Genomic DNA, 26,257 nt, shown 5'->3' on the forward strand with positions numbered 1-26,257 from the left:
CATTAACTCTTGAAGTCTTGAAGTCTCAGTATGTCTAATTCTTTGTGTTGGCCACCATTTGCAATGAGTTATTGCAACCAAGAGTTAGACAAGTCATTGAGAAGAACACTTAAAACAGGACTTTAAAAACAAAACAAAACAAAACAAAAAAGACAGGCTGAATATAATTGAACTCAGAGCCTATACATAGTGCATAGTACTATGTATATAAGTATGTAGCAATATTGCATGTGGCTAAATATTTACCCATAAGGTTTTTATAGAGCCAGTGCAACTAATATTAATATTCCATGTGGCTAAATAGTTACCCAGAAGTTTTATAGAGAGCCAAGTTACTGTCTTAAGGTGATAATTTGTCATTTATAAGTATAATATCTTTACTCCAAAAGCTATACCCTTAACACATAGCTTTTGAACCCCACATTTGAGGTTAAGCAGAACAAGGAATAGGAGAGGTGGGTCAATTGTTAAGAATGCTCACTGCTCTTTTCGAGGCCTGAAGTTGGGTTTGTAACTCCCACCTGGGGTGGCACTCAACCACCTGTGGCTCCTGCTCCAGAGAATGTAACACCTTTTGGCTTCCATGGGCACCACACACACCTGTGCTTGCATATAAGTGCACCGCACACACCTGTGCTTGCACATAAGTGCACAAACACACACATACACACACACACACACACACACACACACACACACATACACACATGCTTAAAAAATTAAAAATAAAGTCTTTAAGAGGGAAACAAAGATATAACGATAATTAGGGTGAATCTGATCACAAGATTTTTTTTTTCCTGTTTTCACAACCTCACGTGGTTCTGACAGGATAGTTTGACTAAGTCCTAATCTTACATTGCATGAAACAATTAATTTTTATAGAAACAAATCTCCGCTCTCCCCATCATTTAGGTGATATTTAATTAAGTTATAAAATGACACTAAGGAGCACAGCCGACATTAACATGTTTGGTAAAATAAAACTGCCTCATGGTGAATGTGGACTTCTATTGGTGTCAGCGGAGTTTTGCCTCTGAGCTCAAAAGATAATTAAATATCCCTGTCTGTGCATTGCTGAAAGATGGGAAGCGTGTAGCATTGCAGAAGAAATGGGAAGCATGTATTAATCAAGAAAATCAGTTAAGGGGGAATGAGAAGAGCTCCTGCTATTTAGGAGAAGGAAGTGAGCCCATGGTGTTGGGACAGTCTTCTCTCAGAACACCCACCCTCCAGGAGAGAGGGACAAGTCAGGGACACACTTAGCTCAGGCCATGGCAAGTCATGGCTCTGCCTTAAAAGAAAAGGGAAACCATAGATATTCCCTTCAGTTGACCAGGACCTGAGTCTGAGACTCTAAATGTAATTTGTTCACATGAATCTGTTTTCTCCTTCACTTAAAAAAAAAATGTGTTTGTTCATATTATGTGGGAGGTTGTACTTGCAAGGGCACATTTGTGGACGAGACAACAGGGGAGCCAGTTCTCTCCATCCACCACGTGTGTGGTACCAGGAAGGAGTGCAGACAGTCAGGGCTGGTAGAAACTGATTTTACACACTCCCTTCCTTTGCTTTTTTAAAGAAAAGATTGAGATTTATTGGGTTTTTTCCTACATTTTAATTTCAACCCAAACCTCCTTCTAAGGCCTGGGAAGCAGACTGTAGATCTATAGCCCTCTTGACTATCTGTTTCACGTCAGGGAGCCACAACAATGTGAGCCTAAGGACTTGCATGCCTGTCGGCCTTTCTTCATCATAGAACAGCAGGCAACTTAAAATAACAATAATAGTAGTAATAAAACTAATAGTCTTTTTAAAAGGTAGGATTTCCCTTTCCCTGCTCAAAGAGCTCCTCGGCTGGAATTTGATGTTTTCTTTCTGATACCCAACCATCCGACTTGATTTATTTGCAAGATTTAAGTAGATGCTTAATGAATGCAAAAATGTCTCTACTTACACACACAAGGGGCCACAGCGTGTCTTAAAAGCTGGAAGAGTGTGAAGAGATGGAATTAAAAACATAAATGAACTTGGAGTTATAATGAATGGGCCAGTATGGCGTATTACAGGGCTCAGAGAGTGAAGGGAGATTGAGATTCACCGCCTTTTGATAATATAAGAGCCTCAATGAAGATCTAGGGTAGAGTTGAATGGTGTTCTCTAAAACAACACTCTCCCACATAAACAGATGGCTTGTCCATGCCTCCAGTATATTAAAAAACGCACAATTTATATTACACCCGGTTCTTATGAATCTTCGGAATAGTTGTGCATAATGTTTTCCTTCTGTGTATATCTTCCGAATGTGCTGCCGGTTTGTTTTTTTTTTTTTTTTTCTCCTCCTGGGGAAAAAAAAAATCTCAACCCATGGAAGGTAATAAAGTGTGTGAACTCAGCCAATAAAATGCATTTAAATTCTTAATAAAACAGTGTGCTTTTCAAAACACACTCTGCCCCAACCTAACTTTATTCATGTTCTCTCCTAAGTGTTTAGAATAGAGCCTTGGTGTTAGTGTCTGTCTTAAATGTGTGCTCACATACTGTGACTCAAATTCCTACCTTTGCCTTTCTGCAATGGATAGTTCCTGGTGGGGTAGCTGTGGGTGTGTGTCTGCATATGTGGACACCCCCACGCACATTTATAGAATTAAGTTTCCTGAGCCAAAGAAAGGGATCTATTTCCCGTTACAGTTTGTGAAGTTTTCTTTACTTTTTATGCTGATAATCTTGACAGTGAACTTGCTGCTTATAAAAACACTTTAGAATCGGCACAAACTTCTGAGCCACGGAGAAGAAGGGAGAGAACTTTGATGTGCAGTTAGCAAGCGCCCAACAAGCCTCCAGCCAAGAGCTAGTAGCCATGCACATTTGCATAGCACTCTCCTGTGGTTTACATAGACACACACCCCACACACAATTAAATACTAACTTTAGAGCATCCTGGGGCAAGGCAGAGACTGAAAAAAAAAATAATAATTAAATGAAAATCACATTTCTCCAGCTTTACCGAGGGAGAAATACGGGAGGTATTGCCTCTCCGAGAGTTTCATTGATATTAAAAATCATGTTTTTAAAAGGAAGAAGTACAATTCTCCTGTCTGCATTTCATCTTAGAAGAAAGGTTTATCTCTAACTTTAAGGTTAAAAAAAAAATCATGTCGATGTGACGGCTTCACTGTTTAAATGCTACTTGAAATTTCATTTGAATTCTTACAGTTCCCTGAAGAAGGGTGGCCTTTATTTCTTAGAAAATAATATTATTCTTTTCTTTTCTTTTTTGTCTTCAGAGAGAAACTCAATATCTGGCTTGCATAAAATCCTAGGAGCATTTACCCACCAGTAGACATATTCTTACAAACTGGGGCAATCCTTAATAAAGCTGAGACATTTCAAGGACTCATTCCCACTTCTTCATTACCCGGATAAACAGTCAAACATTCCCTTTCATTAGCTCCATAAGTGGGAAAAGACCACCCTGACCTGAAGTTTCAACAGTTCATTCCTAATGCGAAGTCGACCATAGTGGACACTCCTTCCAACCACTGTGTTACTCTGATTACAAACTAATTGGTACAAAGGAAACTTCAGTGTGCAGGTGGCAATTGTCCAACCAAAAAATTGAAAGCGTGGAGTGCAGGCTTTCCTAAGAGACGGGCTGACTGATGCGGGGAGCCACACCTGGTTCTCATACTTCAATGATTGCTTTGGGGGCTTTACACTGACTTCCGTTCTTATTGTAATGGATGATGTCTTATCTAGCAGAATACAGATTCGTGGAAAAGGAAAAAAATGGCTGACTGGTGAGGGGTACAGAGAGGAATTGGAGCTGGTCTTCTCCCTCAGTTTCTCAGCATGTGCGCATGTACAGGGATGCTAGGCACACAATATGCGCATGTACGGGGACTCTGGGCACACGATGTGCACGTGTACGGGGTCTCTAGGTCCATGATGTGTGCATGTACGGGGACTCTAGGCACACGATGTGCGCATGTACGGGGTCGCTAGGCACATAGCCCACCTGATCTGTCACTTTCTTCAGTTTCCAGTACTCCAGGGTCAACTGTGGTCTGAATTGTTAGATAGAAAGTTCCAGAAGTAAACAGTTAATGAGTTTTAAATCACGGGGTCTTCTGACCAGCATGCTAAAGCCTCAAGCTGCCTCATGCCATCTTTAGTCCACGGTTTTCATGATGTATATTGTTCTCAGTTGCAGTTCTCTTATTACCAGCTCAACTGTCCCATTCTCACGGGGCTTATGTTCAAGTCACCCATATTTTATTCAAGGTAAAAAGTAGGGTTGCTGGCAATTAGGGTATGCAGCATCAAAGGTGTAATGTTCTTTCTTTAGGAGAAAAAAGGGAGATATCACCATCTTAATGTGTAAAGAAAAAAGGAGATACGCGCTAAAATCTATGAAAAGAACAATCAGACGATTAGGAAGACAAGAAATCCCTGCAGTTTTGCTGTACGTTGGTTTGCACTCCCTGGCTGCATTTCACTTAAGCATTCAGCTTTGTAGAAGATGAGGGTACAGATAAAGCGTTGTTATATAAGTCCTGTAGTCCATGGTTTTAATTATCTCCTGGTGTATCTCAGACCTGTTGCTCTCAGTGAGGGAGGACAACAGTGTCATGTTCTCGGGGAATGATGGTGGCTGCTTGTTTTTCACTCCTGCGCAACCTGCCTTTACTCTCCCTGTGGCTAGACCAATATAGTTTCCCTCTCAGAATGATGAGAGGGAAGGAGGGGTCCTCCCTGGCTCAGAACGCGGGCTCCATGGCTTTGTTTCTTGCTGGTCCCTTTCCCTCCTCACAGAGGCGTGCCTCCAATCCCAACCAGTGGATCCTGGGAGGGGAAGCCAAGGAGACAATGACAGCCAGGAACCTCAGGCAGCAGCAAGAACAGACTTTGGAAGCGGGCTTCAGTGAGACAACTCATTTTAACTGGGGGGAACAAAGGCTATTTAAACCTTCGGGAAATGGGTAAGGGCTTTGGGGTGAATGGACAACATTGGCCAGGTCCAGAGTGCGAGTGCCTGGGATGCCTCATTTGCATAAGGAGGGATTCCAGGTCCTGCTGGACCTTACCTTATAAGGAGAAAGGAACTCTAACCCGCATGCAGGCCAGGAGCATGGGAGCAATTAACTCCTGCAACTCTCAGGATGACGTTTCCCAGGGTTGGACACACCTTTGACCCCATTCTTGCTCTAGGCATGCTCCACTAGTCCCATGACTTCTCATAAGTGATGTGTGTTTCATCAGAGCCATGAAAGAACACCATTCAGTCAGCAGAGGGACTTGCCATGTCACATGCTTACACCTCAGATTGTATGAATGGCCAGCTATTGCCCTGGGAATGGTCTGAAAATAATAGCCAGCACTGGAGAAAGCAGGGTGGGTCAGAACAAAGCATGGTGGGCTACTGAAGATGGCAGATAGTTCTGCCATCTAATGGCATTATTCCCAAGTTAACATAACTGCTAGCCCCCCCCTTGAGTAAATTGGTCTCTAGTCATTTACACCAGCCATAAATTCCTAGAATAAATTGGTCTCTGGACCAGCTATAAGTTCCTATATAATGTGTCCCTGACCTAAAAGTGTATGAGAACTGCCTGACCACTTAACTGCTGTCTCTTTGCTTCTGTAAAATGCTGGCTGGCTGCAAATGTCCCCAGCTGCCTTTCTGTATATGTCACAGTTGTGGGTTTTGTCTTTGAAAACTCAAGGAAGTGGAGGTCAAGGCTGCTTCCTGCTACTCTCTCCTTGGGACAGCCCCACTGGTGATAAGTAAAGACTCCATATAACTTATTTGTCCATCTTGTAAGGCTCTCTCTTTGGGTACTCCATAATAGAAGATAGGTTGGATGCTGGTGGTAGCACTGGCCAGTTGGATCCAACACTAGTGAAGACCAACTCTTTGGAATTTTTCTCTCATGGGAGCCAATTAGTTCTTTTCATGATCTAAGTCTCTGAGTTGGGCTTTACCATCTGGAAACAATATGTTTGGAGGGATGTGGACAAAGAAGAGAACAGCTCCCTCTTTCTTCTTGCAAACTATACCAAACTGGGGAGCTTCGTACTCGTGCCAGCTTTTGTCTAAGCTCTCAAAGGAGGAAATTTCCAGAAGCAAACCCTATTCAAAGTAAAACAATCACTTCTAGGACTATATGACTGCTGGGTACCCATGTTCCCTTCCCCTGGGGGTGCTCCTTTGCCCTGGAGTGCTCCTTTTGTCCTGGAAGTGCTCCCTTGCCCTGGAGGTGCTCCTAGAGCCACTGCATCCCTAGTCTCCTGAGAACCCCTATCTCCACTTAGATGTTGCAGCACTAAGTTTCACCAACAACCTTTTTCTCACCAGCCCCTAGTTTTGACATCAATGCTTGCTTGTCTTAGAGGTGTGAAGAGATACCCTGACCAAAGCACTCTTATAAAGGAAAACACTTAGTTGGGGGCTGGCTTGGACTCTCAGAGCTTCGATCACCTGAACTCCGAGGTTCGGGTTAACAGCATGGCAGCGTGCAGGCAGACATGGTACTGGAAGAGCTGAGCAGCTGCTTCTTAATCTGAAGGCAGCGGAGATGAGACCGTCTTCCAAACTGGGTGGGGATTGGACAGAGAAGGCCTCAAAGCCCACCCCCACAGTAACACACTTCCTCCCACAAGGCCACACCTCCTAACAGTGCCATGCCCTAAGGCCAAGCATTCAAACACAAACAAGCATTCTATGGGGCCATGCCTGTTCGAACCAGCACAGGGCTCTCCTCTGACTTGGGCTTCTCATGGCAGACTTCTCAGCCCCATCAGTGCCCCTCCACAACAAATTCCATCCCAAACCTGGGAAGTGTCATTACCTAAGAACTTACTCCACATCCAGACTTTTTCTTTGTTTTTCCCTGAGTATGTGTATGTGATGTGTATCTACAGGTGAGTGTGTACATGTGAGTAGATGTGAGGGGAGTGTGCACATGTGAGTACCTGTGTGTGGAGTGTGCACATGTGAGTACATGTGTGTGTAATGTATACATGTGAGTACCTCTGTGTGGAGTGTATACATGTGAGTACCTGTGTATGGAGTGTATACATGTGAGTACCTGTGTGTGGAGTGTCCACATGTGAATGCCTGTGTGTGGAGTGTCCACACATCGTAAGTGCCTATGTGTGGAGTGTGCACACGTGAGTACCTGTATGTAGAGTGTGTACATGTGAGTACCTCTGTGTGGAGTGTATACATGTGAGTACCTGTGTGTGGAGTGTATTCATGTGAGTACCTGTGTGTGCAGTGTCCACACGTGAATGCGTGTGTGTGGAGTGTGCACACGTGTGTGCATGTGTGTGGAGGCTCCAGGGTGACATCAGGAATTTCTCTCAGTCACTGTTCATGTTATTCATTGAAGCGGAGTCTCTACTGAACATCTCATTCTTACAGCTAGTCTCCTAGCCAGTGGGCTTATCTGTCCACGTGCCACATAGATGGATAAAAATTCAAATTCTGTTCCTGTATCATGCTTGGTGCTTGTGAGTCAAGAGTTTTAACCACTGAACCACCTTCCCAGGGCCCTAAGCTCAAATTTTTCAGCTCCACCCTCCAACTACTAAACCAGATTTTCTGAGAACGAAGCTCTATTGTAATGGCCCCCTTTCTCCCCTATGCAGCCTAGTTTCTCCCCTTTACAGATATTCTAGTGTGGCAGCTGCGGAACTGGATCGTCTTTAAAATACCCAATAAGCAAGCATGTCACATGACCTTTTTCCCAATAGTATTCCACCCTTGAAGTTAAGGCACAGAACTCCAGCCGGTGAGTCGGTCAGCCAACTTTCCATGCCTATCTTACCTCCGAATATAGATGCTCTCTTCTTGGGGTCAGAGGCCTTCTGCACAGTGTTTCAGAGTGGGATGGAAACAGATGAGGTCTGCAGCTGGTTCCAGATGCTGAGCCCCACCTGCAGCCCTGGAAAGCAACAGGCTCAGTGTTTATGCATGGAGGAGTGCTAAGCAGCCCTACCCTGAGGATGCTGTCAAGGAAATTCCCTCTGCTCCTGGACTCCTTCACAGGACATCTGTTATCAGGAGCTTCGTGTAACTGAACCCAAGTCTCTTGCCCCTGGGTTTCCTAAGGAGCTTCTCGTGGTTTGATTACATCTTTATCCCGATCCAGGGTTTGGTGGCTGTAGGAGTATAAGAGTAAAGGTTTCTCCCTCTTCGAAGTTCATGAGTACAACTCCAGAGTCTCCTGATGTAATTACCAGTTGCCAAGACAGCCATTAAGGTGATGCACTGTTGTATTTGACAAAGAGGGGTTCTTTGATGCAGGGGTTATTTATACCATGGAGGTCTCTCTGGGGGCAGGCGCTTCTCTCTTACTTTCTTATTAGCACATATCAATTGTATAAAACAATGAGATTCATTGTGGTTTGCATACATGCATAAGATGCCTTTTGATCATACGAGAACTCAGTTCCTTCAGAGTCTGCGGGGAGACTGTCCTTCGACCTTTTGAGCAGTCACAGTTGCCTTGTAACTAGGTTGTTAAGCTACTATCGGAAGAGCCTAACCGCACAGACTCACCTGAGGTCTCCCTGATATCCTGGGCATACGTAGCACACGTTTTTAGGCTCTGCCCATCAACAGGAACCGAAGCAGTGACTTGACTCTACGACTGTGTCAAATCCAACGTAAAGCACATTGATTGGCTGAGTCACTGAGAGTTGAAATCCTGATGGTGGGGCGAGAGTGGATCCCTGAGTCAATGGACTAACTGATGCTTTTCAGCTTGTCATCTGAATAGTGAGGGATCGATTCCCTGAAATATATCTTACAAGCCTCACAAAGCAGCATGGTATAGGAGCAAGGGGGCCATAGTACACGTGTAGAAGGTAAGGCGACAACCAGTTTGGTCCATCCACTCCCGGGGTGGTTACAAAGAGGAACTTACCACCAAGGAGCTAAACAGCCTCTTTCACATTCACCCATGAACGTCTACCACATACTTGAATTAATCAAAACATAAAACAAGCCTGGAAAGATGTCTCAGCCTAAAAGTGTCTGCCACCACACAGGCCTGGCCACCTGAGCTTAATCCCTAGAGCATACATAATGGTGGGAGAGGAGAGCCAACTCTGCAAAGTTGACCTCTGACCTCCACAGGAATGCTATGCCTCACATGCCCACCCACATACACACCATACAAAATACACCGAATAATACACTACATTTGCAACTTAAAAAAAAAAGTATTTTAAATTAAACATAAAAAGACTTAAAGCCTGCTATAGACTCAGAAGGAGAGAATGCCAAATTGGCTGTCGGCTGCTCTGTTTAGGGGAGGTCTTGCCTTCTCTGAAGGTATCTTTTCTGTATTTCCAGCTCATGAGAGACCTCAGCTTGGAATACGCTGTTTAACCTTTGGCTTGTGTGTGAACATTTAGATTTTTTTTTCCCCTTCATTTTGCTGCTGCAGAATACACGTTCAGGTGTTGCAGTGAAAAGTTCGTTAAAGCATGTTCAAAGGCATTTACTCAGTATGCACGCGTCACGGGGGGCCACTATTGTTAATTACAAACTTGTCGTCTCATTGGGCCAGTATTAAATTTCAGATCTTTCTGTTAATTCTCTCCGGGTCACAGAGGAGATGAGTGGGTCTGATCTTTGGGTTGAACAGAGAGCGTGTTCTTCTCAATACATGCAATTTATCTCATGGAACTAACATCTAAAAAAAAAATTTTAAAAGTCTGTGAGAGATAGGCAGAAAGTGTACTTCTGTGATGAGTAATGAATAAAATGAATTTATCACTAAAGCACCTTTTCGTGAGCAATTTTAAAACCCTACAATCTGGCAGAGACTTTTTTTTTTTTTTTTTGCGATGGAATATTGTCAGATATTCCAGAATGCCCCACTATTAACAGTGCAATTGTTGTAAACAAGGTCATCCCTGGAATAGTAACATCAGTGCCCACTGTACCTTCTGGTCAGGTTCCTCATCAGAACCTGAATTTGGGATCTGGAGAGGTTAGTTGGTAAAGTGCTTCCAGGCAAGCAGGAAGACCTGAGCAGCACCCACACAGAATGTGGATCCACACGAGTGGATCTTCCTGCACAGCCAGTGCTACAAGAGCAGAGAGGAACCTCTGGGGTGTGGCCAGGCAGTCTAGCCTAGCTGGCATGCCTGTGCTTTCAGTGAAAGAAAAAGTACAGCGAAGAGCAACCTAGGAAGATACATCGATACATCGGGTTGACGTCTGCCCTTTACACTCCTGCATGCAAGTTTGTATTCATCAGCATACATGTGCATGCACACACACACATACACACACACACACACACATACACACGCATGACCAGAGAAAAGGCTTGACTGTTTCGGGCATACAGTTGCTTCTCATCAATCATTTAAGGATGTCTTTAAAATTGTATCTTTGTTAAAGAAATGGACCAGAGTTCCTGTAACCCATGGGATTCAACAGTGTTTTCACTTGTTTATGATCTTGGTTACATGGTGTTCCTTGGTGGGCTGGTAAAGGGCAAGCAGTGCCCACAGAGAGAAGACCAACTAGTGTGTAAGTGAGTGCTCAAGGTCAGTGAGAAAACTCAGCCAAAGGTGCTTGGCTCCTAGCCCAACGACTTGAGTTGGATCCCTAGAACCCACAGGGTGGAAGACATAAAATCACCCCGGAAGTTATCCTCTGACCTTCACACGTGCACCACGCAGGTCCCCTACAATCATCAGCGTCATCATCATCAACATTTTATAATATAACATAATGTAACATTTGATATAATATCTGACATAGAATACAATTTAATATAATATATAATGTTATATTTATAGCTATACACAGTAATTATTTAAATTTTTATGAATAACAAAAACCTACGTGGAAGAGAGGAGTGGTCTGGTTGTGGCATATTAAATTATGAGTGAGAAGTATTTTGAAGATCAGAGCAACTGTTTGGGAGCCAGGACTTGGGGGGTAGGAGAGGCATCGGGTCTGTTCGCCTGTCACATGTCTCTGCTATCTGTTCTCTCTGCCTTGGAAATCCGCACCTCACCCACAGTTTCTGAGTCTTGATGTTTAATTTAACACAAAGGTCTTTGAGAAACACAACAGGGGGTTGCTCCTGGTCGTTCTGGCATTGAGGAAATTGAAATGTACATGTTTTTTTCTCATTTATCAAAGAAGGGTAAGAATCTAAAGTGACATTTTATATCAAATGAATTATGAACTGTGTACTTTGTACCTAAGGGAACAACAACTAAATTAGGCCTTTGGATATGAAGGAGCACATGACAGACACACACAGAAATAGGTTTTTAATAAAACATACAGTAATTTCTGGAACTGTGTCTGACAACGACATGCTGTCTTGTATTGAAAGGTGGGAGTGCGTGCAGCCTTTTCAGAAATGTATAAGATTTAAGTGTATTTTAGAGATTCCCAAGAAAGATTAAACCGAAATTTCATATGGCGTGGGGCTTACAGCCTGGGGAAAAGTCTCAGATATCTTAGGGAATTTTTGTTTTGCTTTGTTTTCTCAATTCTTATTTTCTTAGAAATCATTTTCTTTTCTTTGAGAAGACAAAAGTGTATGTTATGTGTGGGAAAAGATATCCTATAAGATAAAAATTACTCCCATGAACATGCCACGTACCGGTGCCATCCTTTATCTGTAGCACCTACATGCAGACCAAGATATTCTCATTAATTTCCAAGTTTCTAAAACCACAGAGCCTGAGTCAGATCTCAATGTCCTGTCCTGTCCTCTAGGTGACCCGCATGCTTTGTACCATCAGTTGTAGCCTCGGGCTCTCTGTTTGTAAGTGGGAAGACAGGGCAGGTCCACACAGGAAGATTAAGGCTAAAGGTTCTCACAGCACAGAGGACGGGATGCGGTGAGCGTGGCCACTGCCTCTGTACAAGGTTCTGCCCTCTGTGTGTGAGAAGTGGCCACTGCCAGGCTGCACTGCGTTTGGCTGACAAACCATGTGGGATGCGGTTAGGAAGCATTTCACTACATAACGGAACGCTCTTGGGGATTAGGAACATGGTCTTCCAGGTGATACGGCTGTGCTCCATCTTAAAACACTATAATGGGAAATTTAATAGATCAGGTTAAATGAGCTTGGATAGGGATGGAAAGCAATTCTTTTTCAAAGATTTTGTTTATTTAGGTAGATGAATACACTGTAACCGCCTGCCTTCAGACACACAGAAGAGGATGTCGGATCCCATTACAGGTGCTTGCGAGCCACCACGTGGGTGCTGGGAATTGAACTCAGGACCTCCGGAAGAGCAGTCAGTGTTCTTAACTGCTGTGTCATCTCTCCAGCCCGGAAAGCAGTTCTTTTAGTTGGGTGAGGTGGCAAATGCTCATAACCTATGGTGTAGGGAAGGCTGAGAACTGAATACAAAGAGGTTTATGAGCAGCCTGAAAAATGCTATTTATTTATTTATTTATAGATTCCCCTTTTATTGAAAACATTTTTTTTCCTCACATAACATATCTTTATTGTGGTTTCCTCTAGTTCCTCTCAGATCCTTCCTGCCTCTCATCCAGATCCACCCCCTTTCTGTCTCTCATTAGAAAATGAACAGGCTTCTATAGGATAATAATATATGGAAATAAGACAAAAAAATCATGACACGTCATAATTGGACAAAATAAACAGAAGGAAAAGGGCCCAAGAGGAGACATGAGAGTCAGAGACCCACTCCTTCTTACCCTTAGGAATCCGGTAAAAGTGCTAAACTGGAAGCCATGATATACACACACAGGATCTGGCACAGAGCTCTGCATGCCCTGCGCCTGCTGCCTCAAACTCTATGGATTCATGTGAGCCTTGATTGTGCTGATACAAAGGACCTTGGTCTCCTGGTGTCCTCACCCCCTGTGGCTTGTACACTCCCTCCGCACGTCCTCCACACAATGAAGGCATTTGATAGAGACATCCACTTATGGCTGAGTCTTACAGGGGCTCTCATTCTCTGCACGTCGTCCGGCCATGGATCTCTGCATTTGTTCCCGTCCTCCTTCGGGAGGATGCCTCTCTGATGTGTGGCTGAGCAAGACACTCATCCCTGAGTGTAGCAGGATGTCATGAGGTTCATTTTCTTACTGTTTTGGTTTCTAACAGTAGTATTTGGTTTTAGACTTCGTCCCCCGGCTGTTGTCTACTCACAGAATCTTGGTGAATCTTGGTCAGCTGAGCAGTATCAGGTATGGGCTCCATCTCTTGGTGTGGGCCAAATCTGATGTTGATTGGTTACTCCCACAAGCTTTGCACGGCTGTTACACTAGCGTATTGTCCAGGCACGAGACTATTGTCGATCACGACATTTGTGGCTGAGTTGGAATTCTCATAAAGACTAAAGAAGGGGCTTTAGCAAGGAGAGAGCATTGGTTTAGACTTCAAAATTCCCCCGAGGATCTAAAAATACCGTAGTACTAATTTCACATGTAGTTTATATCGATGCTATATAAGGTAATAATTGTGGGACTGAATTGCTAGAAATAATGATCACAATACCCTGAGTACACACTTTCTTTATTTTCTCTATTTATACAATTAACTGTCAAGGAAGCTGGGAGTCAAACTCAGTGGGTGTTGTACTTTCTGGAAAACATGCTCAGCCTGAGAGTTTGTCATTTTCTACTCTAAAATCTGATTCTAGCTCTATGATCTTTGAGTTGAAATCAGTACTTGGAAGTCACTTGGTGTTCTCTGGTCTTCCTGCTCACTGCTGTCTTTAGTCTCCCTAAGAAATAATGTGAAGGTCATGCATGACCTTGTGAGCTGAGGCAAGCCTTCCTCATACATTCACCTGCTGTAACAAAATACCACAGGCCTGGGTGGCTTATCCATAATCTAAATGTGTTTCTCAAGATCCTGGAGCTAGAACATTTCAAGACCAAGACTCCAGTGGGTTTTATGTCTGGGGTGAGAATATTTCCCTCAGACGTAGCTATCTGCTCACTGGAACCTTCCATGACAGAAAGACGAGAGAGTGGTGGGAAATCTCTTCACTGAACACACTCAGGAGGCTTCTGGGGCCCACGCACCTGCCAGCCCCAATCCCTTGTGATCACCTCGGAATAAAGATCCTGATAAATACGCACAGATTCGGGGCATGATCAAATGAAAGCCACATTCTGTATATAGTTGGAATCTTTCGCTCCTAGACCTCATTGTGAGTTGAGTGATCAGACATGAACTTGACTATTCGATGTAATGGTTGTCATGATTAAGATGACTTTTTAAAGCAAGTTATCCTGATCCTTCAATCGTTTGAATAGCTTTGAAAATGCTTTAAAAATGACTTCATAAGCCGGGAAGTGGTGGTGCACGCCTTTAATCCCAGCACTTGGGAGGTAGAGGCAGATGGATTTCTGAGTTCGAGGCTAGCCTGGTCTACAGAGTGAGTTCCAGGACAGCCAGGGCTGCACAGAGAAACCCTGTCTCAAAAAACAAAAACAAAAACAAAAAAAAATCAAAAATTACTTCATCTTAAGTACTCGATTCCATGCTAAACCATTAGATTTGATGGTAAGATTAAAAAGGGTTTATTCTAAAATACAGCAGTGTCTTTACTTCTCTGCCTAAGTTAGGTTCATTTGTCTATTTTCATGTTAGACATATTTCAAGAAGTAAAATAAGTCAACACCCCTCTTTTAATTTTTTATTTTACTTTTTATCATCTAAAACAATTTTTAAATCTAAATATATTTTTAAATGCCCCCTTTCTAAAGAAAGTGGTGCGGACACAAGCCTGTATCTACTTTCGAAAATTATTTGTGAACCTTTTTAACTTCAATAACAATAAATTCTTAAGTATTTAGACTAAAAATAGAATGGAATTCTTCAACTAATATATTTGTTGTGTATGTTTTCAGCGGTTTTTTCAATGACAATAGATTCTAAACAAAGGGTACTTAAATAGCCAGATAATGAAGAAAGAAAAAATAGCAATACTGTATAGAAACTAATTGGATAAAAATTATGGTATTCAGAGTAATAGGAATGCTAAGGTAGGTGTTTAGAAATACTAAGAGGAATTCACATGTCAAGAGCAAAGACGTTAAGTCTAGTGTCTGAATCTAGCAAAGGTCTGTAAGGAAAAAAGAACAAAATTGGTTGGGTGATTGGAGACCCAGGGAAATTAATTCCTGTGGGTGTTCTGGCCACCCCCTTCAGGGTCACTAATTAGTCTAGCAATGTGACAGTTCTGCTCCCTAGCTGAACAAATAGTATATCTAATGAAATTCAAAAACCCCTACTTCATCCAGAGCTTTGGGGTGTTTCCAGTGTGTCTGATGCTGCCCAGCTGACAAATGTACTAGATTGTCTCCCAGAGTTGTGGGAAGCCAGACGTCTGTTTTCACGGCACAGAGAGGGCAGGGAGGGTGTGGGCTGCTGGATCCAGCGAATGTCTGGATGAAGTGGATTGCTTTTCCCAAAATGATCCATAGCAATTAGCATTCAGAGTCGTCTTTGTATTCTAGTGGCCTGAGCCACCTCTGCCCCCTCTTCCTGTATGATTGCCATTATGCACTGTACCGGGGGACATCCTCATTTCTTTCCCATTCTAATTAAACCGCTCATGGTGAATACACAGCCCTGTCTACATATCACAAAACAATAATTACTGGAGCCAGGTGAGAGATGTGCCCATTGTGTCCATATTAGCTTGACAGATAATTTGTGCTAATTTTGAGGCAGTACTCTCAAAGCTCTGAAATGTTGCTGAACTCTTTAAATTCCCAACGGAGATATAATCCCGGCCAATCAGAAGCTGAAGGCAAGTGTTGAACCAACTTCAGGATGTATTCATGAATCGGCTCCAATGCAATCCATCCTGTCATGGAGATCATGTGCTTTTTTAATAAAACTCTTATAAGCATAATAAAATTCATCAACAGAGCTATTGCTGTGTGTGTGCATACATACGTATGTATGTATGTACGTATGTATGTATCTACGTATGTGGTATATGCTTGCATGACATATGGTATATGCCCACCTGATGTGTGCTTACATGCATAGACGCTGAGGGAAGTTGCCCAGTGCCCTATCACAATCTCCATATTCCCTTGTGACAGGATCTGTCAGTGCACCTGAAGCCAGGCTGGCGGCCAGGAAGCCCCCGTGGATCCTCCTGACTCCAGCCCCCACAGTGCTGGGCTTACAGACTCAGGCAACCATGCCCAGTCTTTTACATGGGAGCTTGGAATTTAAACCCATGGCTTCGTGTTTACGCCACGTGCTTTAGTGCCCTGAGCCCCAGACACTACTTTGGGTTCAGTTCTTCCTACACTGGAACAAAGACCTTGAAGAACTGTGGTCATTTCTCAGCATAGGATAAAGGCCACATGCATCCAGTTCTCTGGGGCTTTTCTTTCTGGGTCTCTCTAAACCAAAGATGCCTTGGTGGATACAGGAAAGCCCTCTGAATACTCAGAGATGGAGTGGACCCAAAAAACCCAGTGCCAGAAAGCAGAAGAAAGACATTGTCTCTAAATCTCTTCCCCCCACACACACAAAGGCTCATAAAGATTTAAATGATACAATTTAAAGAATTTTTTTTTCTTCTAAAAAATACCCCTTTCTTCCTATACTAATTCATTATACAATGTTTTCCAACACTCAGGTTGGTATCCACACTGCAAACTGTCCATTCCCCCATGCTCCTGCAAGCTCAGTGCTAAGGAAGAAAAGAGATGGTGACTCCTATGCCTAGGAGGAAGGCCCCACTGGCGTGGTCTAGTCTCTTAAGACTTCATAAAATTAAAAAAAAACAAAACTAAGAGCTTGGGATTTGCAGGCAGCTGCAAAACTCATTTTTCTACCTTGTTGGTCCTGGGATTGAACTCATGCCTTCGGGTTTGGCAGCAAGCACCTCTATCCACTGAGTCATCTCACTGGCTCCATGTAGAATTCTCATAACGATTAAATGTGGCAATGCAGAGAAAGCATTAGCCCAGAGCTTGGTTTACAAACATACCCAGTATTAGTATGTTTGTATTACTTCCATGTATCTGTCTTTATCTTTGAAAATCAAGATGACACCATTTATCAAATGGCAACCAGACATACTGTTTACGCTGTCTGTCTAGTTAAATAGCCACTTCAGAATCAATTCAAACTCCACCAAACTCTGAATTTTGTTCGGTTTTCAGTGAGAAAAAAAATCATTTGATGAGTTTTAGAGTTACATTTTTAAAAATAAACATGGTGTCTTTTCTCTGAGGCTTGAAGGCCTGGCCATCTTGGGCTTTTCCTTTAGGATTGAATCTTGGTGTAGCCTTGATAGATAAACCTAGACCTGCAGGACATTTTGCAGTAGATCAGGGTTATTCAAGCTTGATTTTACTTTATTTGGGATGGAAAAGGGATTTAGTATTAGACTAGGAATATGAGTTTGTGTGTGTTTACTAATGAAATAACAGTGCCACTGACTGAGCCTTCAGGAGTAAGATATTTTCCTTATTTGGCGATAAGGGTTATTATATAGAAATCAGAAAAATCTGTTGGCTTATTGGTCTCATAGTTTAAAAACTGAAATTATGAAAATTCAGATTCTACTTTAGACGATCCAACCTCTATACCTTGCAATGTCTACACAGCGCCTATAGAATGCCTATACAATGAGAAGCTCTCAGGACTACTGAGAGAAGATGTGAGAGTTGGTCACTCTTACACTGGGTCACCGTTTCTCACGACCTTGGCTCAGGACAAAGTGCCTTGCTAACAGCATCTGCTGTGGGTCTGGACTTTGTAACACAGTTCCCTGACCCTTCCTTACACTGTTCAGTCCTGTTTCCTGGTGGACTTTTCGTTGTTTTCAAATTCCTTGAGGATTACTAGGTGAGCATTCTGAAATATCTCGAGGGCTGAGGCTGTAGAACCATCACAGTGGTGAGAACTCGGGGAAGGGGCCCCATTTCTCATGCCAGCCCCCAAGTCCCATACAAAGCCCTTGCTCACCACAACTGTGCCTCCACCTCTCGTTTGCTATATCGTTTCGGTCCAACCCACGAAACCCTTGTTATTTGTAGGTGACCACAGATCACAGGCTCTTCAGACACAAAGCAGATGCTCTTCGAGCCTTCAGAGTTTTAAAATGCTATGCATGTGGGTTGGGGCTGCAGACATGGCTCAGCAGTTGGATCACCTGCTGCCCTTCCAGTGCGTCTGAGCTCAGTTCCCAGAACCTACACTGAGTGGGTTCAAAACCACCTATGACTGCAGCTCTAGGCGATCCAACGCCCCCTTCTGGCATCTGTTTGCATCTGTACTCACGTGTACGTAAAGCTATGTAGAGACGCACCCGTGCACAAATAAAATAAGCTTAAAACTTTGTTTTATGTATCCTGTACAGAAGCTATTTCTGTGACATATTTATATTATACATAAAACAGCACAGTAAATTGCTCTACGATACAGTCGCACATTTGTATATATGTGTACCTAAGCACATGTACATGATCACAAATTAAATCCACATTTTGAAAAGTCTATTAGGAAATGAATAATCAATCATAGCTCAGTGATGGAGGTTAAGTAGAACCAACTTTCTGGATAACCATGAGCCAACAGGGGTTTGAAGTGAAATGCTCCTCATTCCAAGTCAACCAGCAATTACCTGGAGATGTATTGATTGGGATACTCGTGACATTATTTATAACACTGAAAATACTTCGTTCTATTCCCTGTGGTGTTGGGCTTTGTGAGTGGAATATTCCCCATATAAGAAAATATCATTTGAAAGATCAAAAGCTCATTATTTAAAATAAGTAAAATGTAATTAAGATTTCATTCCAAAAAAATTAGTAAAAAAAAAAAATACTTACAGCGTAGAGAGTTCTCACTATACATCACAAAAGTAAATGAAGCCCACTAAATAACATGTTTAATATAGCATATATTATATATGTTTCCATGGGACATCATCAGTATTTGGCAAAGGGTATTTTTAGGGAATTTATGTATGGATAATTTCTTTTCATTTGACTGGTCATTTTAAAACTTTGTATTACACCTAGCACAGAAAAAAAAAAAAAGTTCTGCTCAGCCGTATGGAGTTAAAGTGTTAGTGTTGACTCACGTTTAGCATTGTTTTAAAAAGAGACCGCCACATCGCATCTGCTTTCCAATAGCTCTTCTTACTGCATCTCTGGAATATTCTGGAAAAAAAGTGATGGCCAGACTTGAGTTAAGATTCAGCATGGTTTGACAGAGGAAGTTGGGTCTTTGAGACAGAGAAGGTGTGTGTGAAAACACGGGCTGCTGGTTCCTGGCTTTGGGCTTCATATAGGTGGCACACCCTTTTCCTGACATTTGCAACAACTAGACACGGCTTCCACGAGAACTTGCTTCCGTGTGAACTTTTTTGAACTTTGATAGTCCAGGAGACGCTTGCTGGTATGAGGTAAGATTCCTTGGGAAGCAGAATAGCTACAGGGGTCAGGTAACAAGACGGGAACAGGAAGAACTGTGTAAGTCTATGATTCAAAACTGGACAGATGGCTCAGTGGTTAGGAGCACTGATTGCTCTCGCAGAGGGCTGCCCATATCTTATTGTGAATCAAAACCATATGTATCTCCAGTTCTAAGGGATCCAACACCCTCTTCTGGCCTCTGTGGGTATGGCACCCCTGAGGATACACAGGCAGACAGACAGACAAAATCTCAGACACATAAAAGTAATTTTTATAAAAAGAATCTGATTTGAACAAAAAAAAATTCAACCTTCCTTGAAGCTTAATTTTTCAATATTGTAAATGGTAGTAGCCTCGTGTATGTATTGAATAGATGTAGTACTTATTCTGCATTTACGAAGCCCTTACTGTAACAGGGTGCCTAATGGAGTAAAATCAGAGCGGTGTCCTCAAGCCCTAGTCGAAAATCTTACTCTGCCATAACCAGTTTTGTGATTTGAGATTAAGTATTTAACTTCCATTAGCCTTGCTCTTTTGATCTATGCTTCGAAAAGATAAGTCTGTGATTTTAGAGCATAATTCCCAGGATTGAAAATGATTACGCTAAGGAACCTCGCGTACAGGATGCATTTTAAACCCTAGCTCCGCTGAGGCTCCATGTGGCGGCGGAATCTGTTCACATCGGCTTGCTATGCTCAGTGCCGCTCTGTTTGCACATCCTTGGGCTCAAGGTTGGCTGTCCATTTGTTAGCACATCTGCACATTGCCCATAATTAATATCTTTTTAAATGACATATGGTTCCGTGACTGGAAATCGAGTCTTGCCTTCTGTTTCAATTTGTTCATGACTCAATGACTTAGTTTATGTGTCTGAACTTTAATTTTCCATCCAGGAAACGAGAATTTAGACATCCCTTTTGCCTTTCTGTGGCAGTTTCAGAAAGTGATGGGGAAGTTGGTTGGAACAGGTGCCAGGTTATCTAGCCGTGTATTAGGAGCACATGTCAATAAAAGGCCACAGTTTTATTTTATATTAACAGGAAAATTTACATAATTTTAAAAATCCCTCTACTCTACACTCTGAGAAGCTAAGGGTGGGATCAGAACCTTGGTGGAACCAGCATGAAACCAGGACCTGTGTTCAATGAGCACAGGAAGCTGAGGTGAAGCCTGACCCGGAATGAGATGGAGACCCTGATTAACCCAAACGAGCTACCCATGGCAAAGTACTCATGGCAGTGCCTAAATAATCCACAGCCCTTTGAATGGCACAGCGAAGCACAGAGTGGCCTGGATGTTGGGAACCTCTGAGCCATCATTGTACTGACTGCATACTTCATGGTAATATTGGCAACTGATGTCTTCTCAACCCAGAAGGTTGATGACTGAGTTCTCCTTTGCGCATGTTCTGCCTTCTCCTCCCCCAGCAAGAGAGACCTTAATGCAGAATAGTATTTAGCATCACATTTGTAAACGCATTGAGTAAAGTCATTGCAGCCGATGAACTCTCACCTGTGCTGTGACCAATGAGCGTGTGGCCCCCCACTGGGTGGTGGCCAACTTACCAGTAATGATGCCTTAAAGAAAACTAATTTCCCCCTACCTCAGCAGCTACCAGTCACCAATAGTTAACGTCACTCAGGGTGAGACTTCATGGCCACCTCCCGTCTCCTTGCTGGGATTTTGTCTGACCTGGGATTACGAAGGCTTTACATTTCTGTGATTAAGCTGGAGAAATGCAGTAAATGATGGGCATAACAGTAGCCCACCAGGAGTCAGTTTAGAATGCTGCCCACTTAGTCGAGTGACAGTAGTGGGTGATCCACTGGGACTTTGACCTATCGAGCCACAGATTCTTGGTCAGGTATGTTTTAACTTGAGGAAGCCTTACATCCAATCAGAAAGTGCTTGGTCGCCCTGGACTCCCATGACATTTCTCTCACTTTGGCACCAGCGGGCAAGTCTCGGTAAGGCAGGCTTTACTGTGGGCGCATTGGTGACTTACTTCCCTCTTCTGAGAGCATGCATCGTGCTTTCCAGCGCTGCGAAAGCTGGCATCGTGCTTTCCAGCACTGCGAAAGCTGGGCGGGAGGGAGAAAGCTTCCAGGTGGACACTGGCTTCAGTTCTCCATGTTGATGACTCAGGCATGCGTTATCTTAATTTAGTGCAAGTTAACATAGGTTTCTTATTTGAATATACTCTTTTGAAACATAAATGTACACAAACACAAACACAAACACACACACACACACACACACAGAGAGAGAGAGAGAGAGAGAGAGAGAGAGAGAGAGAGAGCTGATAAAAAGTGATGTATAAGGGAAATATGGAGAATTCCTTTTCTCCTTATCCCTTCTCCTTTTGGTGCTGACAGACTTAGCAGCCACCTATACGAAGAACAACAAACCTTACACTTGCTGTGTACACGCAGCCCACAGGGTTCTACAAATGTGAGGGTAGCAAGGCTTGAGGGCATGTGTCACCTGTCTTGTCTGAATGGGGTGCTGAGTTTTCTTCTTTTAAGGCTGGGTCCAAAAGTCTATTATTTTTAAAGTTTAATAAAATCATGTATTCCAAATTACACCATCTCGACTTGTTCAGTGTGTGATTTATTTATGGTCGGTTGTTCTCTTGTTCTCTCTCTCTCTCTTTCTCTCTCTCTCTCTCTCTCTCTCTCTCTCTCTCTCTCTGCCTCCAAAAGAAGGCTGAATTTGAAATTTTATTAAAAACTCCCCTTCCTGTGGATTTATAGCTGGGGGTAGCCATTTTATCCGATTGCCATGTAGAATTAGTATTTACTGGGCAGGATGTGTTGATTCAGGAGGCTGTCTGGAGCGTGCTTGCCCCGCGAGGGTCATATGAAACTTGAGAGAGGCTTTTTGAGCAACATGGCATCCTGGGGACAATATATCAAGCAGATAGATACAGGGCACTCTTGTTGGAAACCAGGCTTGGAGTTATGACTGGCTCCCAGTTATTGCTTTCATGCAAAGGGGCCTCTGAGGAAATGGGCTCAGGATAAAAGGGGCTAAGCAGAGAGAAAGAAGGCTTTCGGGAGGTAGAGCTGTGCAGAAATCACGGAAGATGGCCATTTTCTGGCAAACGTGTTGCCGTTCTGTATAATTGAAGTGCGAGAAAACTGATGAGTATGTTGTCGCCTGGTCGGTCAGAAGAGACTCCGCGCCACTTGAAGATTATGGAGGACTCTTCGGGGCACTTCTCTCTAAGCCTCTCAGTACTGTAGCTCTCACGCACAGAGGAATTTTAGTCCGCGTGTTAAAACTGATTTTTTTTTTTTTTACAGGCTGATGACTTCTAACAAATATTCCTTCAGAATTCAGTTAATGGCACGTTCCTCAATCTAAAAGAATTAGATAAAATAGTAAATAAGGGTTATGATTTTCTGTTACAGCCAGTGTGTATCTTAAATCTTAACTTCTGCCTGGTTTGTAGCATTTTGTATGCATGCGCTTGTTAAATACTGACTAAATCCGCTCCTATCAGCTCAGGAACAAGGTTACCAGTCACTCAGTTGTCCAGGCTGAAAACAGAAACACTGACCTTGACTTCTTTACTTTCTACTGACAACACTCTCCCAACCGGGTGACAACCTACCTCCAGGCCATCGTCGTGACTGCAGAAGCAAAAGCCGCTGGCGCCATGTTTGTCCAGTTACCACAGCCACGGAGTCTATCTCTTCTCATGCCCCCTGTCCACAGTGGGACCTTTAAGCTTTTAATCATACTGTTCCATTCTCTTTACCGAAAACATTGCCCATTTGACAGGAGATCCTAGGCCCTTCCTGGGACTTTGAATTTCACTCAGAGGAGCTCTTGCCTTCCCCTGCCCTCTGCGCCAGCCACGCTAGGCGGAGCCAGCCGCTCTGCCAGTGCCCTCAGAGCTTCCCCTGCTCTCCGGCTTCCTTCTGTTCTCTGGCTACCTCGCTCTTCACAGAACATCCTCGGGGCCATCTCTCGCATCCCCTGAGGTCTCTGTTCAAACATCCCCTGACTGCATGCCCTTCCTGTGATCTTCCTACCGTCCTAAAACATTACCAACTAAAGTTACACTCCCTGTTGTACTCATGTGTTCATTCGTGTCTCAGGCGTTTGTTTTGTTTATTTTTATTTACTCACTGGGTGGCAGGAGGCCCGCATACTTGGAGGTCAGAGGACAGCTCCCAGCAGCAGATTCTCTCCTCACGTGGTTGGTTCTTGGGATCAAGCCCAAGTCTTCGGACTCAAGAGCAAGCGTCTCTCCCCACCTCGTCGGCCTCTTGTTCCGTAGGCCGTTTGTTTAGGGTTCGCTTCTCCAGGCTTCCCATCATCTGGTATCTGTTCCTGCATCTTTTTATTGCCTGATCCCCTCGCTTACACAAAAGCTCCACAGGGTGATACCTGCTTCTCTGGGCACTGCTTTCCCCTCCGTGGGGACGCCACTTACCACGGAGCAGAGCCTCCATAAAAGTGTATTGAACAAGTAAATGAATTATTGATGAACTCAAAGCCCTTACCGAAGATTGATGAAACATGTAATCTAATTCTTCCCTCCTCATTGTTGCCCATTCATTAGCCTCATGTTCACAGGCAGGGTCGCCTGCACTGTAAAGCACATAAAACCCATATATATATATGCTTGTAATCATATTGTTATATAGCATATATAGAGAAAGAGTATATATAGAGTATGTGTGTGTGTGTTAAAAGTGAGCCCCAATACTTTGTTTTCATTATAGTAATAATAATATGTTACTACAATATTGGTATTAGTAAATAGCATTAAATAATATGAATTAGTAAATAATATTATAGCAGTAATTAAGCTATGCTAAGGAAAGTTTAACTCAAATGTAGGGATAATGATGATGAGGATGAGGATGAGGATGAGGATGATGATAATGATGATGATGATTCCTAGAATCCAAAGTAAGGTACTCTGTTGATATATACTGTGATTTTTGTACACATCAGGGGAAAATATCCCTGAGTTAAAGATAAGAAAACACAGGCTCAGAGTCCTCCGGTGATCTTCCTGAAGTCTAGAGCTCTGTTTAAACTGCTTTTGAGTTTCTGACAAGTTTTACAGCAAATGACGTGATTGATTCATGCAAATTGTAATTGTCGAGGAAAGTAAATAATTGTAATAATCCTGTCAAAACATTTTTATAGAAAAGGCTTTATTGTGACTCATTCCTGCTGTGCTCACAGGAAGTTTCCCTTGGTTTCTCCCGATCGGTAATATGTAGGCATGTTCGAGTGAGTACGGAGCGGTGTGAAAAGGCTTTCAGACTGTGGGAGACGCACTAAGGGAAGGAGTTTAGTTTTCACATTTTCTTGGGAAGACTAAAGATTGGAATGTGAAATCGTGACATGGAAGTACCACATCAGCAAACACCTTATCCTTCCGAAGGGAAGGAACACACCCTCTCCCCCCAACCCCCCGTGTCTAGTTAGTGGTACAGTTAAGGGTGCACAGGTGACATAAGCCGGAGGTGTAAAACCCGGATGGCATCAGCACTCAGTCTGCCTAAAACCGGGTTAAAGCAAAGGTCCTCCACGTTTGCCTCACTACATTTCCTCTGCGCTTTCAATTAGATACACAGAAGTACACACGTGGGGACGGGCTCCGGATTCTTTGGTCTGGAAGCTTGGGCTTTGGCGTCTGAACAGGCGCTGACGTCACTGCGGAGATGAGCAGGGAGGAAGTCACAGAGCTTCAGGAACGAAAATGTTAAACTAAATGGACCGTGTTTAACGTCGCTGTTGATCCTGAGGAACAGTTTTCCAGCGTGCGGAACATTTCCACTCCACCCAGCATATGTCCCCACAGTTTTCTCTGCTCTAATTCATCCGTGTTTCCCGACAGCTCCAGATGGCCTGCTGTCTCCCAGGCTTGCAGCTGCCACTCCGACCAGTCTTCAGGTTGTCTGGTCTACACCAGCTCGCAACAACGCTCCGGGCTCTCCCAGATACCAGCTCCAGATGAGGCCTGGCCCCTCCACCCGCGGCCTTCTAGAGTGAGCATTCCACTTACGTCTCTTTCGATGGGCAGGCTTATATGGTATCCGCATTTTTAAAACCTTCTCGTAAAAATGAGAGCTGAAAGAGCGGGTTGGTTAATATTTGCAACAAAATCGGATGTCCTTTCAAAGTTCAAATGATGTAAAACATGAACAAACATTTTAGTGGGTATAAATTTGCTTTGCAAAAAAAAAAAAATCTAGTGTTTGTTTTTATGTCAAAGAAAGCAAAATTTCCTCACATTCTTAAGCCTTTCATGAATACAAGCGTCACACACTGGAATAGAACTGGAACTTTAAACTGGACTGAACTGTGAAGAACCTGTATGACTGTCCCTAATGTCCTCAGAGTAACCATTGTCCTAACAACCAGAATTTATGTCCTCAATAGCATAAGAGAACAAAGTTTCTCCCGACGGCTGTTTATTCTGCAGTAGATATAATGCAATGGACCAAAAGAATACTACTTAAATCTATATTGGTATATCTAAACATTTTTTGGCAGTATAATTTGACGGACTCGTTTCTATGTTTTTATTATTTGATGTCTAAACCTTCCTAATGGTCGTTTCTCCCCCACATAGACTATTCCCCGTTCCTTCTGCATCGTTAAGCTATGAAGTGACTGATCTCCAGCCGTTCACAGTGTATGAGTTTCGCTTGGTTGCCACCAATGGCTTTGGCAGTGCATACAGTGCTTGGACTCAGCTCATGACTACAGAGGACAGTAAGTAGGCCAACCACACGAAGTCAAACACTAGCTCCAGTAGGGATCCTTAACTGCCTCACGGTTCTCGAAGCAGGGAA

The 26,257-nt window shown here is 43.2% G+C and overlaps 1 protein-coding gene across 1 annotated transcript in view; it reads left to right on the forward strand.

The window, feature by feature from the left end:
• The window catches only part of Ush2a (usherin), a 689,504-nt gene that overhangs the window by 410,080 nt on the left and 253,167 nt on the right, over positions 1 to 26,257 (forward strand). The window contains 2 exon segments of the mRNA XM_031338301.1: positions 25,297 to 25,447; positions 26,035 to 26,177. Coding sequence (XP_031194161.1) covers positions 25,297 to 25,447; positions 26,035 to 26,177 — 294 coding nt within the window.

Source organism: Mastomys coucha, unplaced genomic scaffold (genome assembly GCF_008632895.1).
Source record: "Mastomys coucha isolate ucsf_1 unplaced genomic scaffold, UCSF_Mcou_1 pScaffold1, whole genome shotgun sequence".
Taxonomy (NCBI): Eukaryota; Metazoa; Chordata; class Mammalia; order Rodentia; family Muridae; genus Mastomys; species Mastomys coucha.